The sequence below is a fragment of the Bactrocera tryoni genome, chromosome 1 (assembly GCF_016617805.1).
Source record: "Bactrocera tryoni isolate S06 chromosome 1, CSIRO_BtryS06_freeze2, whole genome shotgun sequence".
Lineage (NCBI taxonomy): Eukaryota > Metazoa > Arthropoda > Insecta > Diptera > Tephritidae > Bactrocera > Bactrocera tryoni.
In genome coordinates, this window is record NC_052499.1 from 608,971 (window position 1) to 625,074 (window position 16,104).

Consider the following 16,104-nt stretch of genomic DNA (forward strand, 5'->3'; position numbering starts at 1 on the left):
AAATTAATTAGCTTAGTTCAGTATCAACAGCTATTTTGTTTGTTATGCTTGCCGGTTCTTTGCCGCTAGTCCACTGTGCCACGCCTTTGGCAATACCGGTGATATTTTTACCAGCGGTTGTCAGTATCTCTTGCAACTCATCAAGGTTCGGTTTGATCACCACGTTTGGGATCTGCAACTGCGCATTTAGTGCGAATATCGGCTTTTTCAATATGGTCTCATTCTCATCGTCAATAAACCGACGCCTAATAGTATCTAACGCGCCACGTATTACCTTAATCAGCACATCAATTACCTTTCGACTATAGTATCGTCGCATCTCCACCACTGCATTGCAGACCATATCCTATAAGTGCATTACCAACACCAATCAAATATTCTGTGTACCTTTGTGCATATGTAAAATCACTAATTACTTGCATTCCCTTGGGAAGACTCTCCGTGGTCGAAAGAAGAGTTAAAGGATTCTCAAAGCATGACCATAATATACTCCAATCTTGCTGCTGGGTACCCACACTACCACCACCGCCACCGCCACCGCTTCCACTAGCACCAGCAGCATTTGGAACAGCTCCACCGCCTTCTGCCTCTCCCTTCCGGGCAGATGATGGTTGCGTCTGATTTCGTGAAGTAGCTATTGCACAAATGAAACATATTGAATACGATTAAAGCAATATGCCTTCAAATATCAATAAGGCATGTATGTATGTATGTATATATGTAAGCGCGTATACCATCAAACAGTGTAACTATATCATCGCCTGCGATTTGCTTGAATGTCTCAGTCGCCTTGTCAACCAAATTCAAAACTTCCTCCACTGCCTCCGACACCATTTGACTTTTGCGGTTCAATTCAATCGCAGCCCGTCTGAAAAGGCGAAGACCACACAATATTTAACCACTAAATTCAACCAAAGAAGTATTCACAAGAACATAAACATAACCAAATATACCTATATTATACTTGTATAAGAAATAGTCAAATATACATACATACATATATATATATATTATCTACAAGTAAGTAACGAGCAGCAAGGTTCCAGTGGAGTGATGTATATTAATTGAAAATGAGCTTTACAGTTACAGTTACACCCAACTCTTTTTTTACACGGTTTCTTTTTACCAGGATTTGAAATTACACGGTTGAGAAAAAAATTTTCTTTGTAAAAAATTTTTAATCTAGTACGGTTTCAAAATCACTGCTTGTAATATGTTTGTTTTTACCACATTTAGCTGAACTTGCTGAAATGAACATATGTACATAGTAGTAACTGGGAAATCCCCTTATTCGATAACTCTTAAATGAAATGGATATCTCCAGCGATGATACCGACTTTAGTCCAGTTCGTCGCAAACAATTGCGCTTGTTATCGAATAGAGACGAATAATAATGTAGCTATGTAAATATTGTTGCCCCGGGCGCAACGTCTTGGGGGCGGCAAAATGGTTCTTAAAAACTCCAATTCGGGCAAAAATTCCTGCGAATTGTGTCAAAAGTGTACTAGATATAGGGCGAAAATGGGTTTTTTCTATGGCTTTTAATAAGGTGTCTTGTAAATTGACTATCAATTTGCACAAAAACCGTATTGTCAGAATTTGCGAAGGTATTTTGTAAAAATTTACTTTTGTTCGAACCACCTTATGAAACTTGTAGGTAGGTAGATAAGGGGGGGCGCAGAACATCCTTGGCCCCGGGCGCCCGAAGTTGTAGCTACGCCACTGCTTCCACGGTTTTCAGATGACATGGAACGTATCCCCCATTTAACTATAGGAAACGCCTCCTTTTTTACACGGATTTCTGAGGAACGTATCTACCGTGTAAAAAAAGAGTTGGGTGTATAAAGCAGTTGAAATTATTAACAATAGTTGAAATTTTTTGTTTGGCGTAGCGAAGATACTCTAGTACTTGCACAATTCGCGCTTACCACTCTGTTATAAGCTTTTTCACCTTATGGAGTATTTAGACATTGATTTCGATTTCGAGTATCAAGATGTTCTACATATACAAGTATATACAACCGTTTAAAAATATAAAATACACCAAGTCGTCTTTCACTATGGTAGAAGGAGCGAATATCAATAACACGTGCATGGAAAAAATTTAAGGTAAATACAATAACAATGATATGTCGACTGACCTGCAAGCATCTTCGCTTTTCTCCAAAAACTCCTCCACAGTCCAAATTTCATCTTCTAAATTAAAGAAAATACAAAGACAAACTATAAGAAAGCATGTCTAATAAGATACTATAGGTACATATTGCTTTGTATGTTTACATATGTTATGTTCCAATGGATTTTAAGATATAATTATCTACATGTAGGTGTGTACGTATTCTTACCTGCAGGCAAAACCTGTAAAGAGACATCCTGCATCCACATGAGCACATTTAATATTCGGTTGGAGTAGATGTCGTGCACACGTGCTACGAGTACATTAAAAGTCTCGATTGCTCGTTTACAACGCTCATAGAACTCCGTCCAATTTTGATGAGTCCACTTTAAAATAAATAAATAAAATTCTCAAAAACAAGTCCTGCGAGTATAAAGGTGACTAGAGGCAGCGGTCGCAGAGACTTATTGTGGTAATTTAATTGAATTATGTTACTGAGCAAATGACAACTGATAAAGCATGAAGAGCTGACATCCTCAGGATGCTCAACAACATAAATCTAACTTACATTTATTGTGTGGAGGCCAGGCTTTAACATTGCTGTTAGGCGCACCAATTGTGGCAGAAACAAAGGACGCACTTCCAATTTGACGGCGCGCACGGTTGTCAAAAACATTTTGATCAAGCACTGTAAGCAATCAAATTGAATAAACATAGTGCATGCCGTACGTAGTACGAGTAGAAAAGAAATCGGCAAAACAAATGTCCTTCACTCACATTCAACGAGTCCTGTATAGTAGTGAAATACTTTTGCCGGCTCATCAGTGTGGCCGCCACAATTGGCAATTCAACATTTAACTTAGCCAACATCTTAGCTTCGCGTATCAGCAGTGGTATAGTGGGATGCAAATTGACGAATAAGCGATCACCTTGAAGAGCTAACAGTGGCTGTAGTAGACAAGCATCGGCGACGCTAACCTATGGTTAATAATTGTCTAATTATATCAATTTTTACAGTTTTCCTACAACTTACATCCTGATCTAGCCAAATGGACACAATCTCTGTTTCGAACTCTCTTAACAACGTTGTGACATTATTATAGCGATTCTCCAAGTCTTTTGTTAACGGTAATCCACTCAGCACCTTATGATCGAGTACGGCCTCCATCAGTTCTTTCATATGGTCATCCAATGCGCGACTCCAACGGATACGTCCGGCAATTGGCGGGAAATTTCTACAAACGGGCGGATCATCGCGTTGTTTCCTAAACATTTTATTCACCCTGTCTACTTCCTTATCCACATATTTTATAATGCGCACATACTTTTCATCCATTCGGCTGAGTGGTATCTTCTCACTAACCTTTTCAAAACGGGTAAGAAATCGGATGCATTGTGGTGTCTCCCACACCGTGTCAAAATTGGTTTCAATAAGTGTGGCTATAGTGTCCTTTAGTGCGTCGGTTTTGCTCATAAAACGTTCGAAATCGTCATTGAACTCGCCATTTCGATGATCCAAGTAATCATATTTCTTCGATAAAATCTCTTTCTTAGCTTCCTCAAAATGATTGCTGGCATCCTGTAGTGTTTCACCTAGCAATAGACCCTCCAAACGACGTTCGAATAGGTGAGTATAATCTTCGATCAGATTGAACATAGAAATAATTTTCGATAGACGATCGCAAAATGTATCAAATTTTCCAAAAACGAAATTTTCCGAAAAACCAAACGGAGTTTGATTAGGCAAAAAGGGTTGCTCCCTTACAGTGTAGTATGTTTCATGGTATATATGATTAAGCTTAATGCAATTGCCTAATTTTGTACGTATAACATTGCGATCTTGTGACCAAATAGTCTCTTTACTTCGACATGTTATGTAGGACTTGCAAGTCTCAATCATTTGGTTAGTAATCTGTAAAAAATATTATAACAAAACAAGTAAACAAAGGCATTTCTCTAACTAATGTTAGGGATATAAAAAATGTAAATTATTTTGAGCAGTTTGCTTAAATACTGTAATACTTCCCCAACTAAAATATTTTCAAGATATTCTTTACTTACGATAATCAAAATATGTTATATGATGAAAAGAAAAACATGGGGAGGATTTAATTACATATGTATGTACCAGTAAACATTTTTGTTCTGAGTTTTTTTATGCTGACAAAATTTATTACAAATTTATCACACTTGATGCCACACCTAGTGTGAAATATCGAAAAATCGCTTTTTAGGTTGTGCATGTTTCGATACTCTACATATACTTTTAAAAACAACGTACTCAAGTTTTAAATGAATATTTTTGAGTTATAGCGATTTTCTCCAAACCATATTTTTCAAATTGGCTCAATTTTATAACTGGGGAACAAAACCATTGTGGACCAGTGTTATTAAAAGAACAATTAAAATACGAACCTTCACCATGAGGGAAGAGGTTCTCTCGGATGTGTTATAAAATTGTGAAACACTGTAGATAAGGCGCACCGTTTGAAGTAGACTTAGTATTGACTGTTTCATGCAGACCTTTTAAAGAAAAAAAATAAAGTCTGGTAAATATGATAAATTTAAGATTTATGTAAGCAATGCAATATTACATACCGGATCATCTAAATACAGAGAGTGACAACACGTTTCCATTGCCTGAATGAACTTTGAGTTATCACGTGCTTCGTTGTAGCAGAATGTTATTTTTCGATCAGTTTCTTTCCATACTCGCATAACGCGGGAGCCAGCCAAAAATAAGCAATGTAATGTATATTGCACCTCGCGATCTTGCAAATGTGCGAGCAATTGCGAAAATTGAGCACCTCGCTTCTTCCAATACTCCAACTCATCCTGTGGTCCACTTGAATCGTTCTCTTTGCGCAACTGTTCGCTTTCACCAAGTATCTTCATAACACCCTTTATCCAATTATTTACGCGCTCTTCCAGTTGCACACAAAACTCTTGATTTTTCGCCATATCCTTGACCTCTTCGACGCGTTCAATCTTCTCGAACATATCACATTTGTCGTCAAATATATTAACATGATCGCAAACTTGCTCACAAACACGCAAAGCACTACAAAATGATCTCAAACCCGGTAACAACTGTCCTTTTATCAGTCCACAACTTACATCGTCCTCATCCCCTTCTAAACTAGGGAATGCTAAGGCCTGCATGAATACGTACTCAACAATACGCTCAATAGAGGTGACAAGTCCGATATTTTTCGCATCGATAACGCCGCAATATCTGATTATGAAAGGTTAAGAAAAAAGTTGTACTAATGTATAGTATGTAAGTATGTATATCTGTAACTATATTAGCAGATGGGGCCACGCGTTACTGTGGCCCTGGTATGTGGTACATAGCGTGAGCAACTATTTGACACAACTAAACTTGAGATTGACTGCCTACGCACCATGCGTCCACTTCATAGGGGTCACAAATTCTATAAATTACGACTGCAAAGGCCAAATATCGCAAGGAACCGAAACATGCTATGGTTTCTTATATCTTAAATAACTGACCTTGTTTTTAGTTTATAGATGTGCAGGTGTTCATAAAAAATAAAAGGCGATCTATTCCTGGGCAGCGGGTTACTTGCAAGCTCATCAAACGCTTCATTAAGCCAATTGAGCTAGTTACAGTAGTGAAAGACTTAAGACGTTTCAACAGTGCAAATTTATTTTCTTTTTAGAAACTTCGTTTCTAGAGTTTCTCAGCATTCTTCAGAAATCCTTATTTATCTTTTGACCAAAATAATCGAATAATCGGAGTTCATAGACATGTGTATTCGTACATAAAAAAAAATTTTGTTTTGGGATACAACGAGTATGTTTGTGTGTATATATCAATTTTGGAAAACACATAATAAGACGGACATTAGCTAAAAGTAATAACTCCTGTAAATAACATTTTGTGTAAAGGAAAAAAGCAAATTAACCTCTGTAGGGTTTACACTTCAACATAAGCCTATCAAACTTACAAATCCTTTTGAAATCCTTCCTCAGGCAATTGTTTTGAAGTATTCACGCGAAAGATGTAAATACAAATCCCAGTAAAAGCACAAGTCCATCCATCAGTTAGAAACAATTTTTTCGGTTTCGGCGGCGAAAATCCGCTGGGTGATGACCCTGTTAAACAACGGAGCCCAACACAACACAGAATATTAATAAGCCAATAATAATATGAAACATACGTAGACGAATCTTTGTATGTATTTTCAAACGGTTATGAATATATAAGTATGTATGTGTGTATGATTTTCATTTGTAAATATAAGTCGTTTATCGTTAAGGATATAGTATGGGTTTGAACAGACTATTTATGTGCACGCATATAAATACATATATACAGATACATATGTATATACTTATATAAATACAATTTTTTTTCTTTACTGCACAAAACTTTTGAACCAATGTCTTTTTATTGTATTATGTGTATGTATTTTTTCTTTGTAGAGTACCCTGTGGTGTTTTTGAGCAGCTCGATGCGATGCCACTACGCGAGGGTCCAGGTTTGTTGGGATCCTGCGCTGGTTGTGGTTCCGGCTCGTCCACCTCCTGATAAAACCACAGAACTTTATTTTTCATATTGGGTAAAAAGAGTTGATTGATTTCGTCCAACTAACGGATAAAAAGTGATTTATTTGTTACTTCGTGTGAATATAAAATTAAGAAAACTAACTACGCATATGTACTATGTATGTGTACATGTACATACATAAGTAATTGCATTAGGAGAGATCATTTTCATTAAAGAAGTTTAGCCCTTTATGCGCTATTAATAGTATTTCAAAAAAAAGATAGAAATGAAAATGAATTGTACATCATCAATAGTGGTCGAGAGAGAGGGGTAGATGGGGGACAATTCCTTTCAAGCCCGGAGCTCTCAGGACGGACCGTTGCTCTGCAACAATTATTTACATTTTACGCCCTCCCTTGGCCAGGTTTTCCCTTTATGACCTGAATCATCAAAAAGGATATACTCCATACTAATAAAACTGTTAAACTTTATTTTATTTGACCAATAACTGTTAATAAAAAAACCACAATATCGTTTTGATATTTCATTATTAGCAAATTTTTTTGTTAAAGAAAATTATTTTGTTTATAATACCATTTTTCTACAGTATCATTAATATATAACATAAGCTCAATAAAAAACAATCACATTCAGTCAGAAATTATTATTTTTTGTTTGGCGTAACTCCATTCTGTGTGTAAAAGGGGGGCATTCACTGAAAAAAATGCATCATGTACATACATGCCCACATACAAATGTACATATGTATACCTTTTGCAGTATTGCCGCTTCATGAGTTTATGAGTACCTACCATGTCCCCTTCGAATATATAATCCATTAGTTGATGCCTTGGCAATTGAGTTGCATCTATTAACAGTTGGAATGTGAACTCCAAACGGGGATCCATTTCCCCTCGTCGAGCTTTTCGTTCGCATTCTTCACGGCGTCTCTGTGCTTCGTCAGCGTCGGTAGCCATTATTTTTCATTTAAGTTATTTTTTATGATTCGGTAGTTTAATCCGTTTTTTTAAATTGAGTAACAGGATATATTTCCAAGTATTTTTACACCGACTCACGCAATGATATCAATTTGGTTAAAATAAACATGTATACATACATATGTACATACATACATATATGTATGTGAGTGTGTATATTTTGGTTATATGTTGTGGATCACCAAAGGATACAATTAACATCCGCAAAAAGCAAAAATATCGGAAATACCAAAAAGGGAATTAGTGTATAAAATTCAAAAAAGTTATATAAAGAGGTTATAAGCCCGATTTTCTGGTTATATCAATAAATACGTTTAAAAACTACTGAATTCCAACGACCAAAATGCAAAATACCTAATCCGATTTCAAAATACCAACCAGACAAATGAGTGGAGCGATAACAAAAACTCTCAAAAAATTTATACATATGTAGGTCTGTATATCTTTTGGGATGTAAATCGAAAATATGTTTAAAGCACAATTAAACAAGAAACATATTCTGTAAAGAGAAAAGTTAAGTCAAAGTTGGCATTACTAATTAATGTCACATAAACTCATCATCATGTACAGTGATGAGGAGAACTATAAAAAGAGACTTAATTCTTTCTTGTTAAACGTAAAATCATGAATTTACAATTATATTTCCATTTTTTCCGTCCATCTTTATCAGTTATCTGCTCAAAAAATAAATACGAATTCCGTTCCGACATTCCACTTTATTAGATTTTTATAGATTCGCAATTTGTAGTGGAACTCCATTTCTGCATATTTAATTTTTCCACATTTCTTATTTATGAAACTTAACTGAATAAATATCCCAAACAATTTACAATTATATTAATTCAATATACAAACTAAATTAAAACGATATTTACTCTTCATATTCGACAATATGAACTTTGTTTCAGTTTTTCAGCGATAATCAGTTCCGTCCCACATCATAGCATTGCTTTCTCCTAGTTTCAACAACTTAAATCATGCGATATACATACATTTTTAATTTTTTCTCTAAATTGGTGAGCCAACCGCGTCCTCATTTTCTCCATTTTATTTGTAAGCTTGCAGCAAATCTCAATCTTAGCTCACAGCCGTCTATGAGAGGCCTATTTCTTTGGATTGAAAATCCAAATCGAAATTAGCTGTTCTGTGGAAACCGTCTTTATTTCTTTCAAAAACGTATGTAACATATCCTATCTTTTTGACATAAACGAGAACAAAAAATTTAATTAAACTACTTGTAATTTGAAATTATTATGGAATACGAAATTCATGATTTTTTAGATCATAGTAATTGAATAAAAGTACGATTATAAAACAGAATAACACAAATCTATTAATAATGCCTAAGAAAACACGAATTTAACAAGATTTATTTATGTAAAAACGCCATACATACTATACATATACTATCTACGTTTTTATAATTTCCACTTAGGAATTCCATATATATGTATGAACAGTCATTCGAAAACACTGCCAAATAAATGAATTTTGTCAGATGTTGGGTAGCATGAATGCGGGCACAACATTAAAAAACATGCTGCCAAATTACATAATACTTGAATAATAGTATAGTATATTCCTGGACCTGTGTGTGTGAGTTCAACCAATGACACTACACGTATACATAACCTGTTATATCATTTAGAAATATATTATTATGAAAATATGTTGAAATTTAAATATTTTAATACAAATTCATAGTAGTATAATTAGATAGCAGGATTTCACCTGCAATGCATCGCCTCCTTCTTCCTCGTCCTCGGAGCTGCTGTCGCCTCGTATTGCTGCCGCATGCTGGGCGAACTGCGCCCGAGTGTTTTTATGTACAAACATTGTCTTCACACTGCGATTTACATTTAACACAAAAACGTGCACAAAAATCAAAATTTAAAGCAAGCAATTAACAGATTTCACACACAAAAATTGTCTCAATCATTTAGATAGTTACTGTATTCAACGTGTTATGAGTGACGATTGAATCGACAATGCCTATCGGTTTCAAATAAACATTTGCAGATACTGCATAGATATTTGGAATGCATCGATCAAACAAGCCTGATTCCATAGGAATTCTAACTGAAATCTCCTCGCCCTGCTGGAAATTTCAATGGCAAAGGATACTCGATTTATTGTGTTGGGTATATTTTCAAAAATACCTATAGTACTTATATAATATTTATATATGTAATAAATGGTATATTGACTTTACACGTAATATTTAGTATAATGCACAATGGCTTAATATTATATAAGAATCTGATGTATAAAGTCTAAATAAAACTAAATTTTAAATGCTATTTACATATGTATGTATATACTTGTTTATATCGGTGTACTGGAGACTCAAGAGTTGAAATCTTGAAAAACCAAAAAAGTTAACTCCGGTTGCGCCTAAGTTATAATACCCTTCACAGGTGCGTTTCTGTGTATTACTAATTCTGAAAACATGGAGGACAAATGATTTGCATCTAACGGAAAACTTTTTGCCAGTACAGCCACCTTGTTTGATACAACCTTAAAGGGAATTAAGGTTATTTACATAATCAGAAAAAATATTTGTTCTGAGGACCTTCATCTGACCTACAAATAAGAAATACACCATACATACTTTTTTTTGATGGACTAGTTTGGATAGCAAATGTATGAAGATTCAGATCAATATATCAAATATTAAGGAACTAGTTGACGTACATACGTATGTATATAGAGACGGACATGGTCAAATCGACTCAGCCCGCTATGTTGCTCGTTTATATATGCACACTCTTTATAGGTCTCCGAAGTTTCCTTCTTCGTGGTGTATATTCAGCGTATAATTAAGTTATTACATTGCCATCGTAAAATAGTTCCTTAAAAAAGTATCATTGTCTGTACTGTAAACTTTGGTACGTTAATCACTGTTTACGTATATATTATAAATAAATATATATATATATACATATATGTGAGAATCTTCTTCTTCTTCTTAATTGGCGTAGACACCGCTTACGCGATTATAGCCGAGTTAACAACAGCGCGCCAGTCGTTTCTTTTTTTCGCTACGTGGCACCAATTGGATATTCCAAGCGAAGCCAGGTCCTTCTCCGCTTGGTCCTTCCAACGGAGTGGGGGTCTTTCTCTTCCTCTTCTTCCCCGGCGGGTACAGCGTCGAATACTTTCAGAGCTGGAGTGTTTTCGTCCATTCGGACAACATGACCTAGCCAGCGTAGCCGCTGTCTTTTAATTCGCTAAACTATTTCAATGTCGTCGAATATCTCGTACAGCTCGGCTATCATCGGCATACGCCGGCAGCTGTACACTCTTATAAAATATTGTTCCTGCACGATTAAGTTCTGCAGCTCGAAATATTTTTTCCAGCAGCAGATTGAAGAAATCGCACGATAGGAAGTCACCTTGTCTGAAACCTCATTTGGTACCGATCCCGACGGAGCTTTTCGTGTTGCTCAAAATCAGTTTACATAGCCGTATTAATTTTGCGGGGACACCAAATTCAGACATCGCGGAATAAAGGCAGCTCCTTTTCGTGCTGTCGAAAGCAGCTTTGAAATCGACAAAGAGATGGTGTGTCGATTCTCCTTTCACGGGTCTTTTCCAAAATTTGGCGCATGGTGAATATCTGGTCAGTTGTTGATTTTCCAGGTCTAAAGCCACACTGATAAGGTCCAATCAGTTTGTTGACGGTGGGCTTTAGTCTTTCACACGGTACGCTCGATAGAACCTTATATGCGATGTTGAGGAGGCTAATCCCACGGTAGTTGGCGCAGATTGTGGGGTCTCCTTTTTTATGGATTGGGCATAGCACACTTAAATTCCAATCGTTGGGCATGCTTTCGTCCGACCATATTTTACAAAGAAGCTAATGCATGCTCCTTATCAGTTCTTCGCCGGCCGGCAATCCGTCGGCCCCTGCCGCTTTGTTGTTCTTCAGGCGGGCAATTGCTATTCGAACTTCTTCATGGTCGGGCAATGGAACGCCTGCTCCATCGTCATCGATTGGGGAATCGGGTTCGTCTTCTCCTGGCGTTGTACTTTCACTGCCATTCAGCAGGCTGGAGAAGTGTTCCCTCCATAATTTAAGTATGCTCTGGGCATCGGTGACTAGATCACCTTTGGGGGTTCTACAAGAGTATGCTCCGGTTTTGAAACTTTCTGTAAGCCGCCGCATTTTTTCATATGTGAGAATAAGATATTCAAATTCAGATAGATTATTTTCCAATAATAATGTGGGGAATGAAGTCATGTGTAGAAGTTCACGCAGGTGAGGAAAGTTCTCTGATAGCCATTCACTTGGGAGCGGCCAGAAACGATTATTTTACATACATGGCTCAAGCAACTTCCGACTTCCGGTCTTAGATCAAGTATCCTCTGGGTAACCAAAGAACATCCGTTTGAAGGCGAGGTAAAGTGAGAAGGCGAACCAGCTCACCTCAGGGTGGTGCGCTGGGCTTGGGACCCGTGACATAAAAAACACCCGCAATGAAAAGTAAACAACAGTCTCGGAAGAAAGCCGTCAGGGGAAGGACAAGGTGAAGAAGGACCTGACTTCGCTTGGAATCTCCAATTGGCGCCACATTGCAAAAAGAAGAAGAAACGAATGGCGCGCGGTTGTTTATTCGGCTATAACCGCGTAAGCGGTGTCTACGCCAGTAATGAAGAACAATGTGCTTTTTTGTCAAAAATGGGTAAAATCGGGTTACCTATAATATATACATGTATCTATATACTATATATAATCCATTTATCGAAAATCAGGATTTTACAGCTTCCGGTTGACTTTGTAACGTATATATCATTCGATATGTGATTTATCTCAGAGATCATGTTTATCTTTTCTGTATGTCGTGATGCCAAAAATATAAAAAAATTTCAATTTTTATATAAACAATAAACATAATATGGTTTAGCGCTGAGTATGAAATCCTTAATATAATTATTTCCGATACTCTAGTTGACTTTTGCCATTGATCCTTCACTAGAACTCAAAGCTCGCAATTATTAAGTTTTTATTTAATAACAAAGTCATCAGTAACAGTATTATTAAGATGTATTCGCTGTACTCCGTAAAAAGAGACAGTAATTTGCCACTGCCGCCTTTATTTAGAGTTTGCAGATACTGTCAAACATATTATCAAATTCTTCCCTTCATTTATGGCGTACTCCCATAAAATTTTCCTCGCTCTGCATGACAATTCATTCCAGGGATTAATTTCTGATTCGCTATCTAATAAAAATAGCGACTGTTGCATGTCAAAGCATAAAAAGATGAGAGTTGCCTAAAATTTGCTTCGCCTTGCTTTGTTTCACTTTGACGTAAATGTACTCAAACAAAAGAATACATGCATATTTTCGAGAAAATATTTTATCTGGCAATGCTATTTGATAGCATTTGCTAAATAATTTCATTATCACTGCCGAAATTAAATTATAAATGTTACTTTTACACATTTAGTTTATACATTATCTCAATCAGTTCTTGTTTTGTACTTAAAAAATTATATACACAATTATAATAATGATAATAATCAAAAATAATAGATCTGAATTAGTGAGCATTTTGGTAAAAATGTATCTTAAAATAAATATCTTAATACTGGCAGCACATTTTGAGATAAGGTTCAAATGTCATTGCTACTTTTCGGTAAAATTTTCAACTTGTTCATTAATCTGACATATCTCTTATAAGTATTTAATTGTTTATTAATATTTCATTTAAGTTACAAAAGATGTTGATGGGAGAGGAAATACATTCACATAATCATTTGGATCCGGTTGATTTTAATATGATTACCGAGCATATGGGAGACTTCAACGTAAATGAAGAAATTGATTTGTTTCACATCGAATTAGCATGTTGATTTTGCCTGCTTACTGTTATGCCACTTCTCTATTTTCTATACACAGTTGGTGATAATGCATATTAACGTTTTTTTACAGACATCTGCATTACATAGAAAGCTGATGAGCAAGGTGGAAGCTCTACGTATTATACGCAAAGAATTGGAGCAATTTCGGACAGAACGTGACCAATTCAAATTGATGGCAGAAACGTTGCAACTAAGGTATTCTGCCTTAACGCGCAACAATGGGTACAATGGGTGCGTCGGTATAGACGGTAATAAATCTAGTGTTGCGTCAATATTACATGAAACCCGCGAACGAAATATAAAACTAACCACCGAAGTAGAATCTCTGAAACAAAAACTAAACGAACTGCGTGGTGATATTGAACTTCTTAGATCATCCAGCAAAGAAGGAAATTGTGAAAAAACACAAATGGACATGGCTGACGATACTAATAATAGCGATGCTCTTCAATGGAAGAAAGAACGATCAAGTTTTATCTACCATTTGGAGAACTTAAAAAAAAAGGTTTTAAAATATTATTCTTCACTTAATCCATCTTCAATTAGAGATTTGGTTTTAGAATTTGCAACTAGCCTTTGATTTAAAAACTTTGATTGATGAGAAAGAAGATATCGTATCTGAACGAGATGCTTACAAATGTAAGGCTCATCGGTTAAACCATGCGTTGTTAAATGCACTGAACGCGAACATAGCACATCCACAGGTAGAATATATAAATCTTATAACTTGTGAAATACTACAATCCAATATTTTATTTATAACATAGTTCCTTGATATTGATGGCATATTACTGGAAAATAAGTACCTGCATGAACGTTTAAAAAACTTTGAAAGCGAACTTGATATAACTAAACAATCGTTAACCAAATACAAGGTAAAAATAAACGACAAAATATTGATTAATTTACAGACACAAATTTCCGGTGAATATAAAAACATTGTTTCACTAAAGAACTAATGTTAAATTTAACTTATTTCATGCTTCAAAGACTATGTTGGAAACGAAGCGTAAGAAGGGTATAGTTAAACTAGGTTCTAGTGCAAATGATGAAAGTATTTTATCTCATAAACAAGGTAAAACATTAGTATGTTTGTCAAACCATTGATGTTGTGTAAAGTTTAATGTAATTCATTTTTTTTAATAGAAATCGTATATTTCAATATATTTAGCTAAATTTGATACCCAATTCTTCATGTTTATAGTTAAAACAATGCTTGAGAATGGTGTGGACTTGCCCACAAAAACCGAAACAATTCAAGACTTAAAATCTCTTTGTTTGGCTCTACTGGATAATTTAAACGATAAACATATTGCCTTAAACCATCAGAAAAAAACCAACAAGTAAGAACAGATGCTGATGTCACTTATTAAAACATATTATTCCCTTTTTAGCATTCGAAAATTATTTTTTATTAATAAATATATATTTTTTTAAGCTAGCAATATTATTCATTAAAACTCATTTAGTAATTGAACAAAGTTTGTAGAATAATTGTTAAATCAAATTTTTACGGGGATTAACAAAGCAGCTTAGAAACTTTTTACTTTAATTTAACTAATTAATGAGCCCCCTAAAAACAAAATATTGCAGTATTCCATTCGCTATTGTGATGTGGGAGAAATTATGCGGAATTTGTTCATCATTATAGTGCGGTTTGTTTCTAATTCAATCATTTTATATAATATACCCTCATAGAATTCTTGCGGCAAAAATTGCTGAATTAGACCAACGCATTCAGTGCTTATCGGGCATTGAAACTACAACTGGAACAACATCATCTTGCATTAGTGAATACTCACCTACTCAGTTATTGCTGCAACACTACAGCGCTTCATCTGTGGACTCGAGTGACATATTAGAAACAGACACAGTAACACCAACTACAGCTAATCCGAAATATTCAGTAATCCTTAAATTAAACGATACTGAAACTTTGACAACTGAAAATGAAGATTCAAAAACGTCTCGTTTGGGTATATCAGAAGACTGCGTAGACTCTCTATCAACAGAATCTGGCCGGAGTATATTATCTTCAGAGTACGGCGGTTTCGCAGAAGCTTTAGGTATACGTAGTCTCAACGAATTCTCCAGAGCTGCCATAGATGCGTACAAGACACCATCTACCACCACAGAATCGGGAGATAACTCAAGCACAAAATACAATTCAAATTCTCAGTCACATCACATAGACAGAGATATCGCTAGAGAAAGGTATAACGATTTAAAAGACTTACCACCAGAGCTGGCTGCAATGGTACAGCAAGCACTCCATGAATTAGATATGCGTGATTTTGATGAAATGGTGAACGTAAATGTAAGTGACTATGACAGAGCAGTTAATGCCAAAGTATTCCCAAATATTGCCACTTCATATGCAGTTGACAAAAGAGAAGAAAAATCACAAACAGAAGTTTAAAAGGATTTTTCTGCCATTAAATTTGAAAATAGGAAAATTTTATCCGAAAGTTCTTTTTTAAAGCATCGGCTAGTACAATTAAAAAAGTGTACTTTAATAATTATAGAATTACACAGAGACAAAACAACAATTATAATTAAAATATAATAGATTTGTATGTATGTATATATACACATCTACAATAAATAAAG

At 35.4% G+C, this 16,104-nt stretch overlaps 2 protein-coding genes across 4 annotated transcripts in view; one reads left to right on the forward strand and one right to left on the reverse strand.

The window, feature by feature from the left end:
• LOC120782338 (dynein heavy chain 5, axonemal) overlaps nucleotides 1-9,592 on the reverse strand; it is a 34,812-nt gene extending 25,220 nt beyond the window's left edge. Inside the window, 14 exon segments of the mRNA XM_040114574.1 lie at nucleotides 2-346; nucleotides 417-634; nucleotides 735-868; nucleotides 2,142-2,196; nucleotides 2,346-2,502; nucleotides 2,685-2,804; nucleotides 2,894-3,094; nucleotides 3,150-4,028; nucleotides 4,532-4,639; nucleotides 4,715-5,351; nucleotides 6,088-6,235; nucleotides 6,571-6,730; nucleotides 7,442-7,579; nucleotides 9,359-9,592. Coding sequence (XP_039970508.1) covers nucleotides 2-346; nucleotides 417-634; nucleotides 735-868; nucleotides 2,142-2,196; nucleotides 2,346-2,502; nucleotides 2,685-2,804; nucleotides 2,894-3,094; nucleotides 3,150-4,028; nucleotides 4,532-4,639; nucleotides 4,715-5,351; nucleotides 6,088-6,235; nucleotides 6,571-6,730; nucleotides 7,442-7,579; nucleotides 9,359-9,463 — 3,405 coding nt within the window. The 5' untranslated portion in view covers nucleotides 9,464-9,592.
• Nucleotides 9,593-13,201: 3,609 nt separating this feature from the next.
• Nucleotides 13,202-15,985, forward strand: LOC120767330 (coiled-coil domain-containing protein 149). Of its 3 annotated transcripts, XM_040093284.1 has the most exons (8): nucleotides 13,202-13,268; nucleotides 13,345-13,476; nucleotides 13,565-13,999; nucleotides 14,055-14,198; nucleotides 14,262-14,369; nucleotides 14,485-14,569; nucleotides 14,699-14,837; nucleotides 15,193-15,985. In XM_040093284.1, exons 2-8 carry the CDS (start codon nucleotides 13,354-13,356, stop codon nucleotides 15,911-15,913), a joined length of 1,755 nt encoding a protein of 584 aa, XP_039949218.1. In that variant the 5' UTR covers nucleotides 13,202-13,268; nucleotides 13,345-13,353; the 3' UTR covers nucleotides 15,914-15,985. The 3 variants fall into 3 exon arrangements, with proteins under 3 accessions (XP_039949218.1, XP_039949211.1, XP_039949227.1); XM_040093277.1 differs by lacking the exon at nucleotides 13,202-13,268 and having other exon boundaries at nucleotides 13,280-13,476; XM_040093293.1 differs by lacking the exon at nucleotides 13,202-13,268 and having other exon boundaries at nucleotides 13,280-13,440.
• The last annotated feature ends 119 nt before the right edge of the window (nucleotides 15,986-16,104 follow it).

What these genes read in the sequence shown, in the direction of transcription:
- LOC120767330 (XM_040093284.1), top strand. Translation starts at nt 13,354, where the DNA reads ATGTTGATGGGAGAGGAAATACATTCACATAATCATTTGGATCCGGTT. An exon ending in ATTTGTTTCACATCGAATTA is followed by an intron (nt 13,477 to 13,564) that starts GCATGTTGATTT and finishes GTTTTTTTACAG; the next exon opens with ACATCTGCATTACATAGAAA. An exon ending in CGAACATAGCACATCCACAG is followed by an intron (nt 14,199 to 14,261) that starts GTAGAATATATA and finishes TTTATAACATAG; the next exon opens with TTCCTTGATATTGATGGCAT.